Source organism: Panonychus citri, unplaced genomic scaffold (genome assembly GCF_014898815.1).
Source record: "Panonychus citri isolate SS breed McGregor unplaced genomic scaffold, ASM1489881v1 Contig00144, whole genome shotgun sequence".
NCBI lineage: Eukaryota > Metazoa > Arthropoda > Arachnida > Trombidiformes > Tetranychidae > Panonychus > Panonychus citri.
This window is the reverse complement of record NW_026515549.1, coordinates 708,475-727,983: the sequence shown is the minus strand read 5'-3', so window position 1 is coordinate 727,983 and position 19,509 is coordinate 708,475. Positions and strand designations below refer to the sequence as shown.

General features: G+C 33.5%; 8 protein-coding genes, 1 long non-coding RNA gene and 1 other non-coding gene across 10 annotated transcripts; 4 read left to right on the top strand and 6 right to left on the bottom strand.

Annotated features, from left to right (window-relative positions):
- Positions 1–49: 49 nt before the first annotated feature.
- LOC128396535 (DNA polymerase delta subunit 2-like) lies at positions 50–1,714 on the bottom strand. Its single transcript, XM_053357129.1, has one exon. The coding sequence runs from the start codon at positions 1,670–1,672 to the stop codon at positions 170–172; it is 1,503 nt and encodes a 500-aa protein (XP_053213104.1). The 5' UTR covers positions 1,673–1,714; the 3' UTR covers positions 50–169.
- A 903-nt stretch (positions 1,715–2,617) lies between these two features.
- LOC128396540 (protein TEX261-like) lies at positions 2,618–5,600 on the top strand. Its single transcript, XM_053357135.1, has 6 exons — positions 2,618–2,832; positions 2,954–3,033; positions 3,135–3,288; positions 5,055–5,122; positions 5,188–5,302; positions 5,381–5,600. Exons 1-6 carry the CDS (start codon positions 2,763–2,765, stop codon positions 5,497–5,499), a joined length of 606 nt encoding a protein of 201 aa, XP_053213110.1. The 5' UTR covers positions 2,618–2,762; the 3' UTR covers positions 5,500–5,600.
- Positions 3,644–5,029, bottom strand: LOC128396537 (BUD13 homolog). The gene has a single exon (XM_053357131.1). The coding sequence runs from the start codon at positions 4,748–4,750 to the stop codon at positions 3,701–3,703; it is 1,050 nt and encodes a 349-aa protein (XP_053213106.1). The 5' UTR covers positions 4,751–5,029; the 3' UTR covers positions 3,644–3,700.
- A 113-nt stretch (positions 5,601–5,713) lies between the features above and the next one.
- LOC128396538 (uncharacterized) lies at positions 5,714–7,293 on the bottom strand. The gene has a single exon (XM_053357133.1). It carries the CDS (start codon positions 7,165–7,167, stop codon positions 6,223–6,225), a length of 945 nt encoding a protein of 314 aa, XP_053213108.1. The 5' UTR covers positions 7,168–7,293; the 3' UTR covers positions 5,714–6,222.
- A 483-nt stretch (positions 7,294–7,776) lies between these two features.
- Positions 7,777–9,637, bottom strand: LOC128396539 (JNK1/MAPK8-associated membrane protein-like). The gene is made up of 4 exons (XM_053357134.1): positions 9,200–9,637; positions 8,853–9,132; positions 8,198–8,774; positions 7,777–8,123 (listed from the first exon to the last, which is right to left on the bottom strand). Exons 2-4 carry the CDS (start codon positions 8,922–8,924, stop codon positions 7,831–7,833), a joined length of 942 nt encoding a protein of 313 aa, XP_053213109.1. The 5' UTR covers positions 8,925–9,132; positions 9,200–9,637; the 3' UTR covers positions 7,777–7,830.
- A 169-nt stretch (positions 9,638–9,806) lies between these two features.
- Trnam-cau (transfer RNA methionine (anticodon CAU)) lies at positions 9,807–9,878 on the bottom strand. Its single transcript has one exon. It is a non-coding gene; the product is annotated as a tRNA-Met (tRNA).
- A 703-nt stretch (positions 9,879–10,581) lies between these two features.
- LOC128396407 (uncharacterized) lies at positions 10,582–12,781 on the top strand. Its single transcript, XM_053356985.1, has 6 exons — positions 10,582–11,052; positions 11,139–11,318; positions 11,387–11,659; positions 11,739–12,113; positions 12,194–12,346; positions 12,407–12,781. The coding sequence occupies exons 1-6, from the start codon at positions 10,989–10,991 to the stop codon at positions 12,538–12,540; spliced, it is 1,179 nt and encodes a 392-aa protein (XP_053212960.1). The 5' UTR covers positions 10,582–10,988; the 3' UTR covers positions 12,541–12,781.
- Positions 12,782–12,913: 132 nt separating this feature from the next.
- LOC128396405 (pseudouridylate synthase 7 homolog) lies at positions 12,914–15,328 on the top strand. The gene is made up of 2 exons (XM_053356982.1): positions 12,914–13,063; positions 13,163–15,328. The coding sequence occupies exon 2, from the start codon at positions 13,187–13,189 to the stop codon at positions 15,209–15,211; it is 2,025 nt and encodes a 674-aa protein (XP_053212957.1). The 5' UTR covers positions 12,914–13,063; positions 13,163–13,186; the 3' UTR covers positions 15,212–15,328.
- On the bottom strand, positions 15,215–16,241 carry LOC128396408 (uncharacterized). The gene is made up of 4 exons (XR_008326792.1): positions 15,993–16,241; positions 15,826–15,902; positions 15,587–15,647; positions 15,215–15,405 (listed from the first exon to the last, which is right to left on the bottom strand). It is a non-coding gene; the product is annotated as an uncharacterized LOC128396408 (long non-coding RNA).
- Positions 16,242–16,350: 109 nt separating this feature from the next.
- Positions 16,351–19,509, top strand: LOC128396406 (rab proteins geranylgeranyltransferase component A-like). The gene is made up of 2 exons (XM_053356984.1): positions 16,351–17,501; positions 17,591–19,509. The coding sequence occupies exons 1-2, from the start codon at positions 16,453–16,455 to the stop codon at positions 18,273–18,275; spliced, it is 1,734 nt and encodes a 577-aa protein (XP_053212959.1). The 5' UTR covers positions 16,351–16,452; the 3' UTR covers positions 18,276–19,509.

The window sequence follows — 19,509 nt, the reverse complement described above, 5'->3', positions numbered from 1 at the left end:
GTTTACAATTGATCTTAGCCAAGAAAAGATGACCAATGACCAAAGGAAAGATGATTAATGCCGATGAATTTATTTGATAAATTGAATGTTTATATTCATTGAGAATAAGAATTTAAAATTTTCAAGTTAAAAGTAACAAATTTGAGATCTTTGATTAGAGAATTTTGTTTCAAGTAAAAGTGATTAGTTGACAGGAGAGATTTTTGAGATTCAATTGAACGGCAGAAAATGATTTTTCAAATTTAGGAACAGAAATAAAGCGAATTGGGTGATTTTCGTTGATCTTTTTGACTTTAGTAGAAAATTTCTCTTGATTTCCAGTGAAGTAAACATCAGGTAAATGAGTTAATACGAATGGATCATAATTCGGGTCCGAATAACCATGAAGTGTATCTGGAGCTGTCGGCGCCATGTGAGACCAATGAATAGTTTTCTCCATGATGTCAACTGAGTCTTTTAAATCACTGAATTGGCGAATATTGTCAATTGGTTGGCCAGAATTTCCAATAAAGAGACGAGAGTCAAATGAACCAACATAAGGATTGGTAACTGACCTTATTGCTGAAAGAACACTGCTTCGGGGCAAAATGGAAGGATGAATTGGCTGTTGGGGGAGAGATGAATTGGTAACATCAGTGTAACCAGGCATGATTTCAATTTCAATGCTTTTCCCTAATTCTACAAGATAATCATCAATTGTTGACATGATTTCCACAGTAAATGGTTTCGATTTTCTCAACCAAGGCTTTTTCAATGTCTCATCTTTGGCCTCTTCCTCAGCACGAACATTTTCTCCAATCAAATTACCAACAATAATAAGACGAATTATTCTAGCGGGCTTTCTATCATCTTCTTCAGGATCCAATAGACCAACCAAATAATCGGACAATAAATCAAGAGAAGATTTCAATTTGGAAGACAAATTACGACTGAAACCAAGCCCAGAAACAAGAAGAACGTATTTATCCTCGTTGGAATTGGGACATTTCGACCAAGGATCTGGTAACATAGGGTAACAATAATCTTCGACAGAGAATTCGTTGCCTTCATCGCTTGCGAATCCCATTAGTCCAATTACAACACCAGTTACATGAGAATCAACGGATAATTTTCCATGTAGTTTAACACATTCATTTTCGTCCTGAAGCATCAGGTAATCAGCATCGTCGATATAATTATCTTGTTGGGTCAAAGGTAAAGCGTCTTGGTTTTCCTCAGACGCGATTTCCTTCAAAATAGTTGGTTGCTTTGCCATATTCTTGAATAAGACTCCAGTTATGATCACCTTCTGATCAACGTGATCGACCAACTCGCTCATTTTAACGACCTTAACCCCATCGCCCCAAGTTGATTCAATAGACTTGAGAACCAAAGGTCTAATCGTCCTCAATCGGGCCAAATAGAATGGGAAATATTGAGACGAAAACTGTTTCACTTTAACTCTGAAAATATCACATAGATCCTGATACTCAACTCGACTTCTTTTCACATGAAGATCACTTTGATTCGAGTCATTAGTCATAATTATTAGAAAATAACACAATTCGATCACAAACAAAAACAACAACAATTGTGAAGAAGCAGATTTTTGTTTACCTTCATTTACCCGCTTTATGCTTTTGTACTTGAGGCGAACGAGAAAAGCATAAAGAGCACAAGCCAATGGGAACATTTCAAGCGAAAAGGCGTCTCATTTGTAAATTCAAATTCTACTGGTCAATGGACGAAATGATTTCGTGGTGGAGATTAAATTGAATTTTCTCGATTTTCACTGGATTTGCATGGAACACGAAGGAAAAAAAGGTAAGATGGAAAGTGATGTAAATTGTAAACATTTAAATTGATTAAAATGAGATTTCGTTTTTGTTTTTGCTTGGGTTTTGATTCTCGATTTTGTTCCCAGATTCGTCTCGATGATCTTATATGTTAGTAATCTCTTGACTAATTCATAGAAAATGTTAAATCGCAGTTAATGTTCAATTTCGCGATTCAAAGAATTGGCTCAGCCATTAGTCGTTAAAAGAACAGGTAAAAACAGGCTCAAATTAATTTTCCTCGTAATCTCTGGAGTAATTATTTGGATAACATTGGCCGGCGATGACACAATAGCCTTTCAATTCACCCAACAGGTATATGGATGGTCAGCATCTAAGTACACAAAGCTGTCGACCTTCCTGAACGCCATGCCCGCCGTGTTAACTGTAATCGCTCCTCAAATATTTAAAATGTTTAACCTTCACGATGCGACAATCGGGCTAATCGGTATACTCTCATTGCTCGTTAATTTTTATGGCGTTAATTTTTTCTGCCTTTGGATAATCAAACTAACCATCAGTCAATTAATCTAATTTGTAAATTTTTACTCTTTGATCTTCACCTAATTATTTTTAATCGAAACTTATTGTGATTTCCATTCCCTAATTCAAACTAAAAAATAATTACAACAGTTTAGAAGGTGAAAACTTCTAGATAATCTTGTCATGAAAATCTCTCAAAGTGCCCTCTCCTATGCGGTTTAATGTTCAATCATCGGCACTTAGGCGCACAAATGAATTTGGCTCAACATTTTTTCTATTCTAACGCCACCTAACGTGAATTAACTGCGAAGAGTAAAAGCTTCTTACTCTTTGGATTTGACCCACAATTTGTTGCGTTAATCAAGTTATGCTTTAGTCTAGAGATTACTGACAGTAATTTACTGTTATCATTTTCTTTTCAATGATATCTAATTAGTTGTAGGAAAATCTTAACCATAATTAGAAATGTGGTTCATGGCCATTCTCAGTTGGCTCGCCATAATTGTCCAAGTCTCTTTCATCATCATGTCTTTAGGTGAGTTGGAAGTTTTATTTTTTATCAACATTATAATTGTCATCGTGTGTGTTGATTGTTACCAATTGTCACTTGCTCATCGTTTAATTATCTTTTTATTCTAATTATGTCACTCTCTTAGCCGCTGGTCTTTACTATTTAACTGAACTGGTTGAGGAATATACTGTGATAGCCTCAAAGGTGATACGTGTTATAATATTTGTAAGTAATGACAACTCAGTCTTTTATTGTTGATTTAGAAATGTTTGATTGATTTGTCCATAGAATAATCTAATTAATCTTTTTATCTTTTCTGTCTTTAGATTACTATAGCTATTTATTTGTGCCTTATTATATTTGAAAACTTACCTTTGGGTTTACTTTTATCGGGGATCATCAGCCAACTAGTTCATCTTTGTATACTCAAAAATTTTCCTTTCTTCACCTTTACATCAGTTCCTTTCATCTCTGGAATTAGTAAGTAATTTAATTCTTTCTAATCTTCAATAATAATCGAATTGGCTGTTTGCCAAATTTAAATACAATGTCAATATCAAGTTCATCATATGTTCATGGGAAAATATTTTCACCTTTGAAAAAATTGCGCTACAATCAAAGTTTAAAACCCTAATCGTTTAATATCTGCAATTGTAAAGCTAAATTACTACAAATGAATGGGATGAAAATCAATCAACTGCATTTGAATATTCGTTAGAATTTTTTCGATATTTTATGATGAAATAGAAAATTATTGTACAGAGTTGATACTGATTCTATTATTGTTTTCAGGGCTCAAAATACTTCAAAACAAAATAAGAACTGCCGATGAGACTTGTGACAAAAGATGTTATATTTACGATGATTTTTTTACAATTTAAAAGGTCAATTTTTACATATCTTCGGTTGACCACCGATAGGCCTCTTCTTTTGTTGCTTCTTTTTCCGCTAAACGAGCGAAATATTTTTGTTCGTAACCATTACTACGATCGACACCATCCCAACGGTGTCCTGGCAGAATATTGAATCTATTTGGTGGAGCTTGAACGGATCCTCTCCATGGTATTTTCGCCTTTTTCTTATCGTCAGTTTCACTTTCTTTCTCTTTTGCTTTCTCTTTCTCTTTTTCATTCAAATAAGCTAACATTGGATCACCAGCAACACCTTGTTGAGCACAATATTCATCGAAATCAGCATCGTCTTCATATCGAGCCAATGGTTTTGCCATAACTTTTTCTTCTTCTTCTATTCTCTTTTTCTCTTCTTCCACTTGCTTTATACCAACGGTCATTTCTTTGAACTTTTGCCTCTCTTTTGCGGTCTTGGCTTCCAATTCTTCCTTTCTTGCTTTAGCATCGGCTTCTTCTTTCTCTAAATCTCGTATTCTTCCAGTTTTCTTATCACGATAAACAGATTTAGCTCCTTTACCAGAAATTTTCGGGTCCATAGATCTGAACATTTGAGCTTCTTGCTCTTTCAATTTTTTTCTCTCTTCTCTCATTTCAGCAGCTGATGTTATTCCATGTTTGACTTTATCTTTCTTCTTATCCTTTTTAGTAGATTTAGATGATCTCGAATCCTTAGTGAGTCTATTTTTATCCGTTGTCTCTTCATCATCAACAGATCCCACTGGTCTCCATTTCGACCCTTGTTTGTCTCGATTCTTAGCAGCTGTCGGTCTATCGTCAATTATATCTTGAATTACGGGTTTGTCTTCATCAACACCAAAGTAGATGTCCAAATCATCAGTTACCTTTTTACTTTTCACCTTTTGCATCTCAATATCATCATCATAGATTCTTAAATTAGTTCCTTTGCTAATTTCATCGATTCCTTTTTTTTTCTTTTTCTTCACCTTTCCACTTATATGATCACCATCACCATATTTAATCCGAAGATATTCTTTATGGTCAACTGGACGTATTAATGATTTAGAACTCATTTCAAAAACAACTATTCAATTCACATGAAAACACAATTAAAATCAATTAGAAGAAATAATTTAATAGACAAAAACAACCAAATTGTTTACAATTTCAGAAGGGACCACATACTAATAACAGACAATCTCAAGTTGAGGTTCTCAAATTTTTTAAATTATTTCAGTTAATTTTGATAATTAACGACAAGAATTGAAACAATTACGATAAAATTGACACAATAATCATGGATAAAAATGATTCTCTATTTTAAATGAAAATCTGATTATCCAAATTGAACAAATTTTCTTTTTTTTCTCTTTACAGTTTTACTATTTGTTAATCACTATTTAGCATTTACTTTCTTTGCCGATGGGATTTATCCATTATCACAGGTAATAAATGTCAAAAAGAATTAAAGAAATTTAATTGATTATTAATCGATTCATTTGTCCTTCAGGTCTTAGGATTTTTCACTCTCTGCCTTTGGATTGTTCCATTCGCCTTTTTCATCTCACTTTCAGCAAATGACAACATTTTACCGACTCTTGCCGAAACTCGGCCTCTGGTTTCAGGTCAGTTCTTTTAATGGCTTTAATGTCATTGATTTAAAACTCTTTGACTAATTTCGCGTTTTTCTCTTTGAAATTCAGATGATTCTGATGTAGTTTCTCACTATTTTTCACGGAAAACCAAAAAATATGGACTCTATTCATTTTTCAACTATTGTAAAGACAATTTCCTTGGATCTCGAGTCAAGAAATCGTTTTAAATTAATCGATCAATCTTTTGATTATGCTAATAAATGATCTTTTGTGATGCAACGAAAAACCTAATAAATAACAATTAAAGAAAAAGTTCAAACAATTGAAATCGATTCTATTCCATTAGAACAAATTATTCTTTTCATTTGTGTTTAGAACTCAGAAACTGATGAGAAATAATCGAAGTTACAATTAACCAAGGATTAACTTCGATTGAAAAGATTTGTATTTTTGGGATGAAAAAAGTCTCGGTTTATTTGTTTTCAAATCATTTTGAAACTCGCAAAAGACATGGATCAAATCATTAGTTAGAAAAAAATGATAAAAGGTGAGTGAGTAAGTGAATGAGAAGATGAAGTGAAAAGGGGAGATAAAAGAAAAAGGGAAAAGAGTTCATTGTAAAGTAGATATATGGATAATGGTGGATTATTTGGTTTCACACTCAAACACTTATAAGAGGACATTGATCAGCCTTTGTAGAGAGAAAAGGATACACCGGTGATAAGGAGCAAGAAATAGGGAATAAGAAACCAGACTGAGTTGCTCAGAGTTCCGCATCTTTATAAAGTGATGGTGAGAAAATCGCTGAAACCTGAGTTGAAATTTGAATAAAGGAATGACTTTTCCCCAAAATTGATTTGGTATGAATCGGTGAAAATTTTAAATGTTTTACGTTTTGAAGTATGGAAGGTTATTGACGGAAATTAAATATAGCTCATCAGACAGAGCCTTCAATTTTGACGATCTTCAAAATCCTTGCCATGTTCAATCAAGTAATTGGCTAAGTATCTAGTAGGATCTTCAGGCCTCGCCTTGGCGAGTGATGACAAGCCCTGAAGTAAGATGGGAACTACAGTTTGATCTAGGTATTGACGAGTTGGTAGGGTTGAATAATCAACTTTAGGTTTCTTGCTGCCTCCATTAGCTGCAGGGGTGGGTGACGATGCTTGGACAACTTTTCCTGGAGTAGTTGGACCAGAACCAGCAGAGACTGCGATTGATGGTTGAACGGAAGATGAGACAGCAGCGGCTGGAACTTCCTTTTCGATTTCTTCAACGGGTCCTCTCACCTCCATGGATTGATCGGAGCCATTTGTAATGTTGTTCTGAGCTTCAGCTTCATTTGAAACCGGAGTGGCATCAGATGAAACAGTTGATGTCTCAGCTTCATTGATTGGTGTGGCGTCCATCTTCTCACTGGTATCTATTTCTTTAACTACTTCCTCAGGTTTTTTGCTTTCATCGACAGAGGATCCAACAGAGTCAGCACTAACCTTTTCAGCTCCACCGGGAGGAACAATTTCAGATGTTACAGATGTTGAACCGGTAGAATCCATTTTTTCTTTGCTTGAATCAGATTCAGCAGCAGCAACTTCCGGAACATCACTAGAAGCTTCCATTACTTCAGTTTTCACTACAACATTTGAGTCCATTGGTTTAACGGATTCTTCTTGAGTAACTTTGTCAGATACAGTTGGTTCAGCTTCCATTGGTTGAGCTTCAGATTCACTAGGATTACTTGGATTAGACGATGAAGCACCAGAAGCAGAAGTGGTAGAAATTGTTTCACTAGAACCTTCAGCGGCTTCTCCGGATTTTACTTGTTCACTTGATTCTCCCTCTTTGGGTTCAATTGCTTCAGATGACTTGGCAGTTGATTCGGGATCTGAAAGCATTTTCTTGATAAACGAATAGATATTACAAGATTATTAATTAAATGGAAGAAAAGATACCACAAAAGATATTCGATAATTAAAGCAACACAATTAAACTGATTTCGCCTTTGTTTGATTCCCCAATGATTTTCCTTAGCAAATCTCAGCGAATCAAAAAGAGTTCGACTCTGTCTCCATCTATTACATTGAATTCTAACTTCAATTTTTTCTTTTCCAATAAAAATCAACTTGTTTTCTATTGGATGTTAGTTTAATCATTGGAACCTCATGATTAAATTGATTCATCTTAATTGGTGAAAGTAATACTTTCAAAGTCTACTTTCATCAAAGAGTAAAAACTTTTTACTCTCTGACTTTCATCTAATCTAGTGAAGGTCATCTAAACATCTTCACCTTAAAGTTTACTTCAATTAGTCAATTCTCTGTTTAAAGTGTGTTTTTAATCACCAATTGGGCAAAGAGTTAGAAAGTAAAATTAGTAATTTTAAATTACTACTCTTTAAATGTGGGGCAGTTAAATGAAAGTGAATGTAACTAACCCCAATCTGTATCATTTACTAATTAAGATTTTCCGGTTGAAATTTGGTAGTAAATTAGAGTGATGAGATGTTTGTCTTGTGTTTACCTATGAACAATTGTTTATTTGAAATACAAAGTGTCAATTCAATGAAGATGAAGTTTACTTGGATCACTAAATTTGGAAGTCAAAATGTAAAAAGCTGAAGGAAAGGGAACAAGAAGTAAAATGAGTGAATCCATAACGGGATTTTTAAATTTAGTCAATGAAACGATTCCATATGCATGTAACAACCAATGGCCAAAGAGGATAATCATGCTGCGAATATTTTCAAATGATTTTAGAAACAAGGCTTCCATACTTTGATCTAATCGATAAGCGAAATGAGCAGCGATGGAAATGGTTGAGCTAACAAGTGTCAGAAATGGAAACGAATAATCTGAAAGATATAATGAAAAAAAAAAGAGTAATAATTAGTAAGTTGATTAGAGATAAAATTTTGAATTGACTTACAAATGAGACCAGAAAAAAGAGCATGAGAAACGGTTAAAGCTGGTATAACGTAGAGAGTTAAGTAAATTGTGTTTGGTGCTCTAGAATCGGAGACCCAGCGAATTACCCAAGGTCGAATTGTAATTAAATGGGCTAGACAAAGAAAATAGAAAAGAAAAATCATCGAGTAAAGTGGATAAACAGCTTCCTGAGCACATCGAATTGTGTCTTTGAAATTAACACTCGGATTGAAGAAGAGGGTGTACCAATCGGCTATTCGATAAGCCCCACAGCATTTTAGATTTAATGAGCCGACGGGAGTTGAGAATGAGAGAAGAGTTAATAAAGCAGCAAGACTGATCTCGACAAGAGCACTTAGATGAACGATTAAAACCTCGAAGGGAAGATGACGGCGTCTAATTGAGTAATCGATTATGTACCATTCCATGATTAACAGAATGAGAGCCATGAATCCGAGATAAAACCAATCATGGGCTCCGAGAGTTTCTGAGCATTCGATACATTGTGATGGTACTTTAATCTCGGTCGATGGTGTGAAAGGGTAAGATGTTGAGCTTCGAGTTCCACTTGGACAAGACTATTGAGATGAAATGGAAAATGGAAAAATGAAAACTGTGACAATAAAAATAATAAAAGAAATCAATTGATTGCTTACCATACACTGAGAGATTGTCTCATTGTCAAATATTACTCGACCACAGTAAATACCGGGACACTTGTTAAACATTTAGTAGATGAAAGGTGACCAATTAGTGACCAATGAGTATAAAAAAGGTAATTAAAATAACAGATAATGAGAATTGAAGTAAACAGATGAGGACTTCAAATTTTTCCAAACATCATGTTCACTTGGAATTTTACTTAATTATTGATCCAGATGACTCGTTGATTACAATAAATTATGGTAAAGATGATGTTAATTAGTAATTAGAAACCTGGAATAATAAAAAAATACAAATTAATTAAATGAGAAGAGTAAAAAAAAGGTAAACAAACATTTACCATATGATTGAGGCTTTTGAATAGAAACTGGAAATTGATCCTGAAGAAAAACAAGAATTGGAGAATCCAGAATAATGGAACAATAATTAAGATGGTAAACTATTAAAACTATGATAAAAATTGAACAGAATAATAAAAAATTAAGATAAAATTAATATGAGAATTGAAATGAAATAGAATAAAAAATTAACTGAACAATAACAAAGCAAAAGTGATCAACAGATTCACTTTCATGTCTCAGCTTCATCTCTATAGCGACCAAGTTGGAATTACTATTGAACCGAATGGGCAATTAAGATCAACCGAGTTTTAATTGTTAAGGGATGGAAATATCATTTAATCAGTGATTCCCAAGAATTCAATGACCTTAACATTTAATATCTCGAACCTTGACCACAATATTTTTCACGAATTTCGTTGTTAACATTCATCAATACATTTTGATGAAAAGTTGCAAACAACAATAATAGAATATAGCAGATAATTGAAAGCAATTTGTTCATTTGAGTGTTGATTAGAGTATTTTCTCATCGATAAAAATTAATTGGAAAGAAAAAATTCTAATTAATAAAAGAATTACAAAGAAATTTAAGCAAAAAGGTTAAGTTAGCAGAGCGTGGTTTCGATCCACGGACCTCTGGGTTATGGGCCCAGCACGCTTCCGCTGCGCCACTCTGCTTCTTAGTTAGAAGTAGAGTTAATTAACAATTATAAATTTATTGTTTATTTTTCGTTGATTGTTTTGTTTTCAGCTTCGATTTAATTAAGTTAAGTTTGATTCGAAATAATTTTTTCCAATCAAGTTAACTGTATACAATAAATTGATCATTTGTTTTTCCCTCTAATTTCATTTGAATCAGATTTGAACATTTATCAACTCGATACTTTTGTTTGGCCTAATTGTTTATCATCATTAATCAGAAATAAATAATTTAATTAATCATGTTAACATAGATTATATATTTAATTGTGTTAATAATATCAATAGAATGTGTTAATTGTACTTTTAATGGACAAAAAAAATAACAATTAGTGGTCATTTATGGTCAAAGAAGGAAACAAAATTAATCCGAAGCGAGAATTAAACTAAATAAGTAACTAGGTTAATTATTAGATTGTTACAATTAATTTTCCAGCAAAAAGATTCACAATTAGTCTCGGGTAAGTTAATACACTAATTGTAACGGTAACAATTACGTGAGCCTAGTTCATCAAACCAAATCAGTAATAAAAATAACCCTCTATGCTTATTTAAATCATATCATCACCTTTTGTTAATCAGCTCATTGTTTAATCATGATAATAATGAAGATAATATTTCTGATTACAATTAAATCTTCCACTCTTTTCATCTGACAGTTACAATTGAAAATCAACGTTGGAAATTGTCATACCAATAATATCTTCCTCATCCTTACCTCATCATCAACACGATTAACAATAACAATCTAATCATTATCAACAATAAAGTGATGATTAACTTTTGGCCTTTTATGTCCTAATCCTTTTCTTTATCACCTCAAAGCACTTTGACAATCTAAATTGTAACAGGTCTCGGCACCTTAACACTATTCATAGATCACAACCAATTCATTCATCACCATTCACATCATCCTAATCTTCATCCTCATCACCTTCATATCCGCAATTGGTTTAGGCCGATAAGTAACAACATGATTAAGGCCTTGTAACTTTAAACCAACTACTTTAGTTAAACTTTACGATTGGATTTTGATCAATTGTTTTGATTCTGTTCATTGCTGCTAATCAATAATCAACTTGCTAAATTATGACCAATTCACAGTTAATTGGACTCAATATTTACACTCTCCTTTACTTGTTACTCAAAACTGGTATGGTTAACTTTTTTTTACAATCAATTCGTTTCCTGATCAATTGTGTCTTATTGGTTTAATTGTTTTCCCTTTCCAACAATTAGATTACTCGTTGTGTTTCATTGGATTCGCTGGACCAGCATGTACGGTCACTTCGCTGATTCCTGGTACTCCGAGTGCGACAACTTCTTCAATGATGGGCACTTGTTATTCATCAATTTCATGTCGCTCTCTTGGCGGAGTCGCGATTGGTAAATGTGGCGTTTCCAATGTTTGTTGTGTGTGTAAGTAAATTAATCAGATTCATTTAGTATCAGGTCAATTCATCCTTCTATTAATTTCGGATTTACAGTTCCACGAACTTGTGATGCCGTTTCTTCAATGAACAGTACCTATTTCACTAATCCTGCTTATCCATCACCTTACAATGGATCAACAATTTGTACCTTGACCATGAATCGAGCGGCTTCATTGTACAAAATTTGTCAATTGAGATTAGATTTTGTCGATTTTGAAATTAATCGTCCAATTGGTGGTAATTGCGATGTTGATAAGTTTATGGTCTCAGGACAAAATTCAAATTCACTTGTTCCCCCAATTTGTGGACGTAATTCAGGGACTCATGGTTAGTATCGATTCTATTATATTTTCGGTCGATTTAATGTTTTCACTGTCGTTGATTAATCGAATTTGATTAATTTCAGTTTACATGGATGTTGATGGGGCTCAAGGTCCGTTCACATTCAGAGTGATTACAAATGGACCTGGATATCGAAGGTGGAATATACAAATTACTCAGATCGAATGTACTAATCCATCGAAGGCTCCGTCCAACTGTTTACAATATTATACTGGACCGTCAGGGATGTTTTCGAGTTTCAATTACGAAACTTCACAGTTTCAAGATTTCTCCAGTACTAATCCTCAATCAGGCCAATCTGGTCAATTATTTCTCGATGCGACATATTTGAATGGAATGGATTATGCCATTTGCTTTAGAAAAGAAAACGGATTTTGTACTCAATCGTATAGCGTTAACAGTACCTTCACTCCTTTCGAAATCGTCAATTTCGGTCCAAGTAAGTGAAGAATCAAAGATCTGATATCTTGACCATTGATAAGAACAAATAATTTCATCTTTACCCTTTCAAATGTCCAGACAATTCACCAACATTTGACCAATCGGTTGCTGGAGCTGGACTGACCCGATGTGCTTACGATTATATCCAACTAAATGGAGTCCGATTTTGTGGAAGTCGCCTCAATATCCGAGGTGTCGATCAAAGTCCAAATCAAGATGCACCAGTAATCGGTGAGTAACTAACTTCAACTAATTAACTTTATCATATTAATTTCGTTATATTACAAATAGACACTGGAGCTGGACCTTTTATCGCTCGTTTTGTAAGTGACTCTCGAAATGTCGGCCGAGGATTCAAATTATCGTTCCAACAGAATCCATGTGGAATTAAATTTGATCAAATGTCCACACAACGAGGTGGATAAATCAAATTAACATTTTCTTTTAAATTTAAATCACCGAAATAATTTTTTTCCCACAAAAATGTATTCATATAAATCATTTGAAGCCAACTTTAATCACCATTGTTATAACATTCAGATCGTTTAAGTTAATCAAATAAGCAAATCAACTTGAAATATAAATAATTGTAAATAATTAAAAGGGAATCCAAAAAGACAGTACAATTGATGAAATTACATTAAAAGAATATAAAAAGCGATCCAATTGCTAAAAGAAATTTAAATTAATCGAAAAGAGAATCTTGTTTGGCGCCTTTCGCTTTTTGAATTTCATGACAACCACTTTGTTAGAAAAGATTTTGTTTTCATTTTTTGCTTTGCTTTTCTTTCTCTTTCTTAATTGTTAACAATTAATTTCCTCTTATTTTTTGTTCTCATTTTATTAATTGTTTTATTCAATTTTAATCGATCACCACTCGCACCGATTTATTTCTTTAATCTACATTTTAAATGACATGAACATTTCTATTTTCATCTCCATTAAGAGGTAAGGATGACCCATGATGAGTAAATGCTTGTTACTCTTATTCACTTTTGCTAATTGTTTTGATCAATTTTTTTGTTAATTTTTTTCTTTTTTTTCCAGTTTATTGATTAGTTGATTCTTTGGATGAGATTTCATCCTTTAGTTAAATTGTTTACGTCAAGATTGTTGATTAATCCAGTGTTTAATTCGTTAACTCGTGTTACCATGAGCTCTGGTTCTTCACCGACCAAAGGTGTTTACAAGCCATATGAATCTACCTCAACTGTTGGATATTCATCAGTACCAAGTGACCATGAATATGCTGCCAAAAGGATGAAATTGGACGATGACCATCAAGAGATTGATGATTATGACCCTGAATTTGGTGAAGATGAAGAAGAAATTGGAATTGATGAGAGTAGTGTTGAACGCGATGATTTAAAATCGGAAATGCGATCAGATCATTTGTATAAAACATACAAGGTATCGGAAAAAGAAGCCTTTATCAGTGAATATCTTGGTGACCATCGAGGTTTTACTGGAGAGATAAAACAACGTTACTCTGATTTTATTGTCCATGAGATTGACCAATCAGGTCAAATTGTGAAATTAACCGACACCAAGCAACCAATAGATGACAACAAACCTGTTGAAACCGCAACTGGCCCCACGATGTCCATAATAACCCCTGAGCTTCAACATAAACTATCAGAATTATCTATCGATAAAAATGCCGATAAGGTTGAGATTTCGGTTGATGGATTACAGAAAGATGAAAGAACTCAAATCCACAAATACATCAAAGAAAAATACACTGGTTTAGAATCTAATTACGCCGATAAAGATGGTGTTAAGGTAATTTTGGTCATGAGGAAAGGACAGAATGCTAGACAACGTTCCGTTGATTGGCCTGTTGGCAAACCTAATTTTGTCCATTTTGTGCTTTATCAAGAAAACCATGGGACTTTAGAAGCAATTGAAAAGATTTCTCGATTCACAGGAAGACCACCTAAAGCTTTCACTTACGCCGGTACAAAAGACAAGCGAAGTATATCAACGCAAAAGATTTCATCGTATCGACAGAATTTGGATAAACTATTTGATCTAAATAATATCTTGGGTAAAAACATATCAGCCATCATGATTGGAAATATTACTTTTGAACGAGAACCAATTCGATTGGGTCAAGCGACTGGTAATAGATTCGATCTTGTCATGAGAGATCTAATTTATAACCAAGAAGATGATATTCACCATGCATTTCAAAATGTTCGAGAAAAAGGATTCATAAACTACTTTGGAACCCAAAGATTCGGTATGAACAGTTCACCTTCACATTCCATTGGATTAGCTGTTCTCAAGGAAGATTGGTTAACTGTTTTAGATTTAATTCTATGTGAGAAAAAAGTGGACATTGAATCGAGTAGAAGTGGACAATTGGCAAGTTTCAATCAGTCGATGAAAATTTGGAAAGAAACGAGAAATCCCGAACTAGTCCTAAAGGAATTGAATTATCGTAACAGTCGAGAGGCACGAATCATGAAAGGGATCATTAAAAGTGGATCAAATAATAACTATTTCGCCGGATTTTGTCAAATTACTCGCAATCAAAGGATGTTGTACCTTCATGCTTATCAAAGTTTACTTTTCAATCAAATGGCCTCATTTAGGATTCAACGTTATGGTTTAAAGGTTGTGGCCGGAGACTTGCTAATCAGTGAGAAAGATAAACTCGACCAAACGGATAAACAAATTAAACCTCGAGTTGCCACGGAAAATGATGTCACCACCGCATCAATCGAAGACGTTGTGTTGCCCATTCTTGGAGTCTCGTCCATTTTACCCGAAAACGAGGTCACCACCAAACTGAATGAACTTTTGGAGGCCGATGGAATCACCGTGGAAACTTTTAATATCAAACAGAAAGATCTTCATCTCTCTGGAACTTATCGTAAACTCTTGTGTAGACCAACGGATATGGAAATGGAAATAGTTTCTTATGAAGACAATACTAAACCACTTTTCGCATCGGATCTCGATATTTTAAGGGAAAAACAATTAGAACCAACCCAAGGATCTAAAAAGGCTTTGAAATTATCAATTACATTACCCACCTCAGCTTATGCAACTGTTATGTTAAGGGAAATGATGAAAACTGATACCGTCTAAAAGTTTGACAATATAATCACTTTTATTAAATTTAGAGATTCAATTGATCAAAGTGTATTTCTCATTGCATATCAATTAAAACAGACATGGTACAAAGTGTATTTTCAAAAACAATAAGAGTAATTTAATCAAATTATCAACAATGAATCAGCAGACACTCAGAGGATAATCGTTTGTAGGAGTTTGAATTGGATCTGAAATAAAAATGAGAAAAATGGTTAAAATCTTCAAATTAAATAACTAAAGTGAGTAGATTTCAATTATTCAGAAATAAATCCTAAATACGATCATTTCGATCAGACAAGAGGTGCCTAGGTGATAATCATCATAATAGAAAGTAATCAAAAGTAATCAAAACTAAGATAATTTACTAACCTTAAAGTGAAATTGAATAAATGTTGAATCATAGATCAATCAGCATCAATGGTAATTGGAGCTATTTAGATGAAAAATCATAGTATTAGTAAGAGAGTAAAATAATCTAATTTCTTAAAGGATTGGGAATGATTCAGGAAAGCGGATCCGTTTCGTATCATCATAGAATACAGTCGATAGTCGGGGTTTTCATCATGTTGTCTGGAAGAATTTAAATGATTGAAAATTTGAGTAATTACCCTGATAGAGATTGAAACCATCGCAACGATTCATTGAACCATTTGAAGGCCGAAAGAGTCTTGGAACCTTCATCAAACTAGAAAAGAGACAAAGTGGAACAATTTAAAACAAAATTATCAACAAACAGATGAAAATGTGAACACAGAAAAATGAATAATTATCTTACCCTTATTGCCGATCATCAAGACCAAAACATAACAATCAAGATTTTCCATCTTGAAACCACATTGAGATCACATTTTCATGTAAAAGAGAAGGATGGAAATGTTGACAAGACAACAACTAAAACTAATTTACATATTTAACGATCATCTCCCATAGACAAGATCAGATAAATTGTGACAAAGTTCAACTTAGAAAATTAATTAAATTGTCATCAAGAAATCATTGAGTTTAAATAGAAAAAGAAAAGAAAAAATTAAGTTTCCATTTCCGTTCGGTTGCTATGGAAACAGAATTCGAATTTTGTTTTATCGATCACCTGATGTCGCCACTTTGGCTAAATTGTTTTGTTTCTATTCTCATGTGGTGTCACCTGTGATTACAATTAAATCTTTGATTATTTTTTGTCAAGTGTTTGTTATTTTTTTACCTTTTGTGAATTCGTGGATTAAATTGTTGATAAAATGGAAGCAAGATTTGAGGACGAATATGATTTAGTTGTAATTGGAACGGGTCTGTGTGAATCTATTGTGGCCACTGCTTGTTCAAGGATTGGGAAAAAAGTTCTCCATCTTGATCCAAACGATTACTATGGAGATCAATGGACTAGTTTTACTTTGTCACAATTAGCTGAATGGGCTCAGAGTCATCAGCAGGCTAAACCAATTGGAGTTGTAAATACTCTTGGAAATGGTGATCCACAACAAGAACAACAGTTACAACAAGAATTTTCTCAAGAACCTACTGATCAAATTAATCTAAACACTCGTAGATCCAACAATCATAACTCTAATCTTCGTCTTAGTTTAAGTAGAGTTAATCTAACAGCTGGTGAGATGATTTATCCATGGGAAGAAGGAACAAAGTTAATTTCTAATATGGAGGTTAATTCATATGTGTTGAATGAAGAACCAGCTCCTCAAGAGAAATCACCTGAAGAAATGGGCGAAGATGACGAAGAAGATGATGAAACCGAATTATGGACTTGGTCAAGGTTATCATCTGAAAGGAATTGGGGTATTGATTTGGTCCCAAGGTTACTTTATTCTCGTGGATCTATGGTTAATCTTCTTGTTTCGTCAAACATTTGTAGATATCTTTCATTTCGCTCTATTGAGCGGATTCTTTCATGTTTACCTGGAACTGATGAGTTAATGGATGTCCCATGTACTCGGCAAGATATTTTCAATGATAGTTATACCTCATTGATTGAGAAAAGAGTTCTCATGAGATTCATTACCCTTTGCTTGGAATTGGAACGTCGACCAGATCTAATTGAAGGATACGAAGGTTTTGAAGAACAACCTTTCATTGATTATCTTCGATCAAAAGGCTTCACTCCTCTTCTTCAACATCTTGTTCTTAATTCAGTGGCCATGGTTGATCCATCAACACCAACTCAAGAAGCTATGGAACATTTGAAAAAATTTGTCAGTTCATCTGGAAGATTTGGTAGCACTCCTTTTCTTTTCCCGTTCTATGGATGTGGAGAGATCCCACAAGCATTTTGTCGGTTAGTAAATTCCAAATCAATGTCATCAGAGATTTAAATCAATTCTCAATTTAAATGTCGATTTAATCGTTTCCTTTTCTTCTCTCTAGACTTTGTGCTGTATTCGGTGGGACATACTGTCTTAAGAAGTCAATTGACGGAGTTGTTGCTAAGGACGATGTCATTAGCAGTATAATTATCGGCTCTCAGCAAATTAAATGCCAAAATCTAGTCTGTAGTCTGTCAAACGTTCCCAAAAGTCTTCTTGTTCCTCACCAAGTAAACAGCGTTTCTCGTGCTATTTTCATCTCTGCTGGCTCGTTAAAGTATTCTCAAAGTGCCGAATCTTTACTTCGATTCCCTGGACCTTTTCCAATTTTGGTTGTTGAAGCTTCATGGGCCAGTTTCATAGCTCCAAAAGGACTATTCGTTATTTACGCGTGGTGTGATTCATATACAGGAAACGCGAAAGAAGATTTACTTCCAATTGCTCGTAAATTGTTTAACTTTGAAAGTGGTGACGAAAATAATGTTAAACCAAAGCTTCTTTGGTCATGTTATTACAATCAAGCTACAGCTGATTGTACTCATATTACAGATAAATATCAGAATCTCTATGTAACTTCACCTCCAGTTAATGAGCTTGATTATGATTCCGTGATTGAAGAAGCTAAATCAATCTTCGATACTCTCTTACCAGACGAAGAGTTTCTCCCACGAGCTCCAGATCATGACGAAATAGTGATTGAAGGTACACCCAATAAAAAGAACAAGGATGACGATGATCTGGATTAAACACGCATCCATCTCAATAAATGTAATTCCCTCAATTGTGATCACAATGGAAACAAACACTTTCCAAATTTATATCTACTCACACAAAACTTATTACTTTTTATCTCTTTGTGTTATTTAATCTTTTATTTATTTCCACAATCAAATCAAACAATATAAAAGTTGATTTGGTTTACTTTCCACTTATACACAAACCGATCATCTCCATTATAATCAAAGTCTTAATCAGAAGCTAAATTTTCTAGGACAATCAAAGGTTTTCCCCATACAAAAAGCCAACAACAAAAAGAACAAGGAATCCATTGTGTCAAATGTGAATTAACAATCAAGTAAATTGACCCAATAAGACGTAAAATTTTTCGAGATGAAAACGCATGATTATTATTAACGGATAAAATTCTGCGAGAATTTTTTCACAATCGACAATTTATCAAATGTTCAATGATTTTTATTCCATATTTTTCAATTATTAATAATTTTTTTTCTGTTCCATGGATATTGTTGAATCAATTTGGATACAATTTATCAAACAAGATAATTAACAATCAACCAATGAAATCCAGACGAAACCAATCAAAGCCAATGAACAAATCAACTTCAATTTCCTGATTACCATTGAGATGATGTTGCAACGACAGAAAATATTTTGTAATCAATACCATTTTCTCATCCAACTGCTATTTAATTATTAACAATTTATACGAGCCAATTAATCAACTGGATCTCAAAATCAGTGTCAGATTAACCTTCAAATCCCAATTAATCAATTAATCAACTTTTTTTGCCATTTGTAGAAACCAAAAAGGAACACAACAAACGAAATTGTAAGAATACAATCAAGATTAGTGAACAATCAAATATTTAAAAATTAGTTCCATGATCAGAATATGATTCAGTTCTGATTGTATTAATTTATAATTGAAATCTAAGGGAAGAGAAAACAAATAACAAAGTTAAAAGTTCACCAAATAATCTCAACTTTCATTTTCCCTGATCTATCGGAATACTCACATAGAAATACGAGTATTACACTGAAATTGAGAGGAAAATATTCTTAAAGATCACGGAATATCTTTGGAATCCAGGGAATTCACCTTAACCAAGAATTTTCTCTTATTCTTTTGCTTATTCTTATTCTTTTTCTTTTTTACCATGTTCTCATCTCTTATTCCTGATTCTATGATTTCTCATCACCATAATCATCGTCTTTTCCAGTTATAAAATTGTTTTTCTT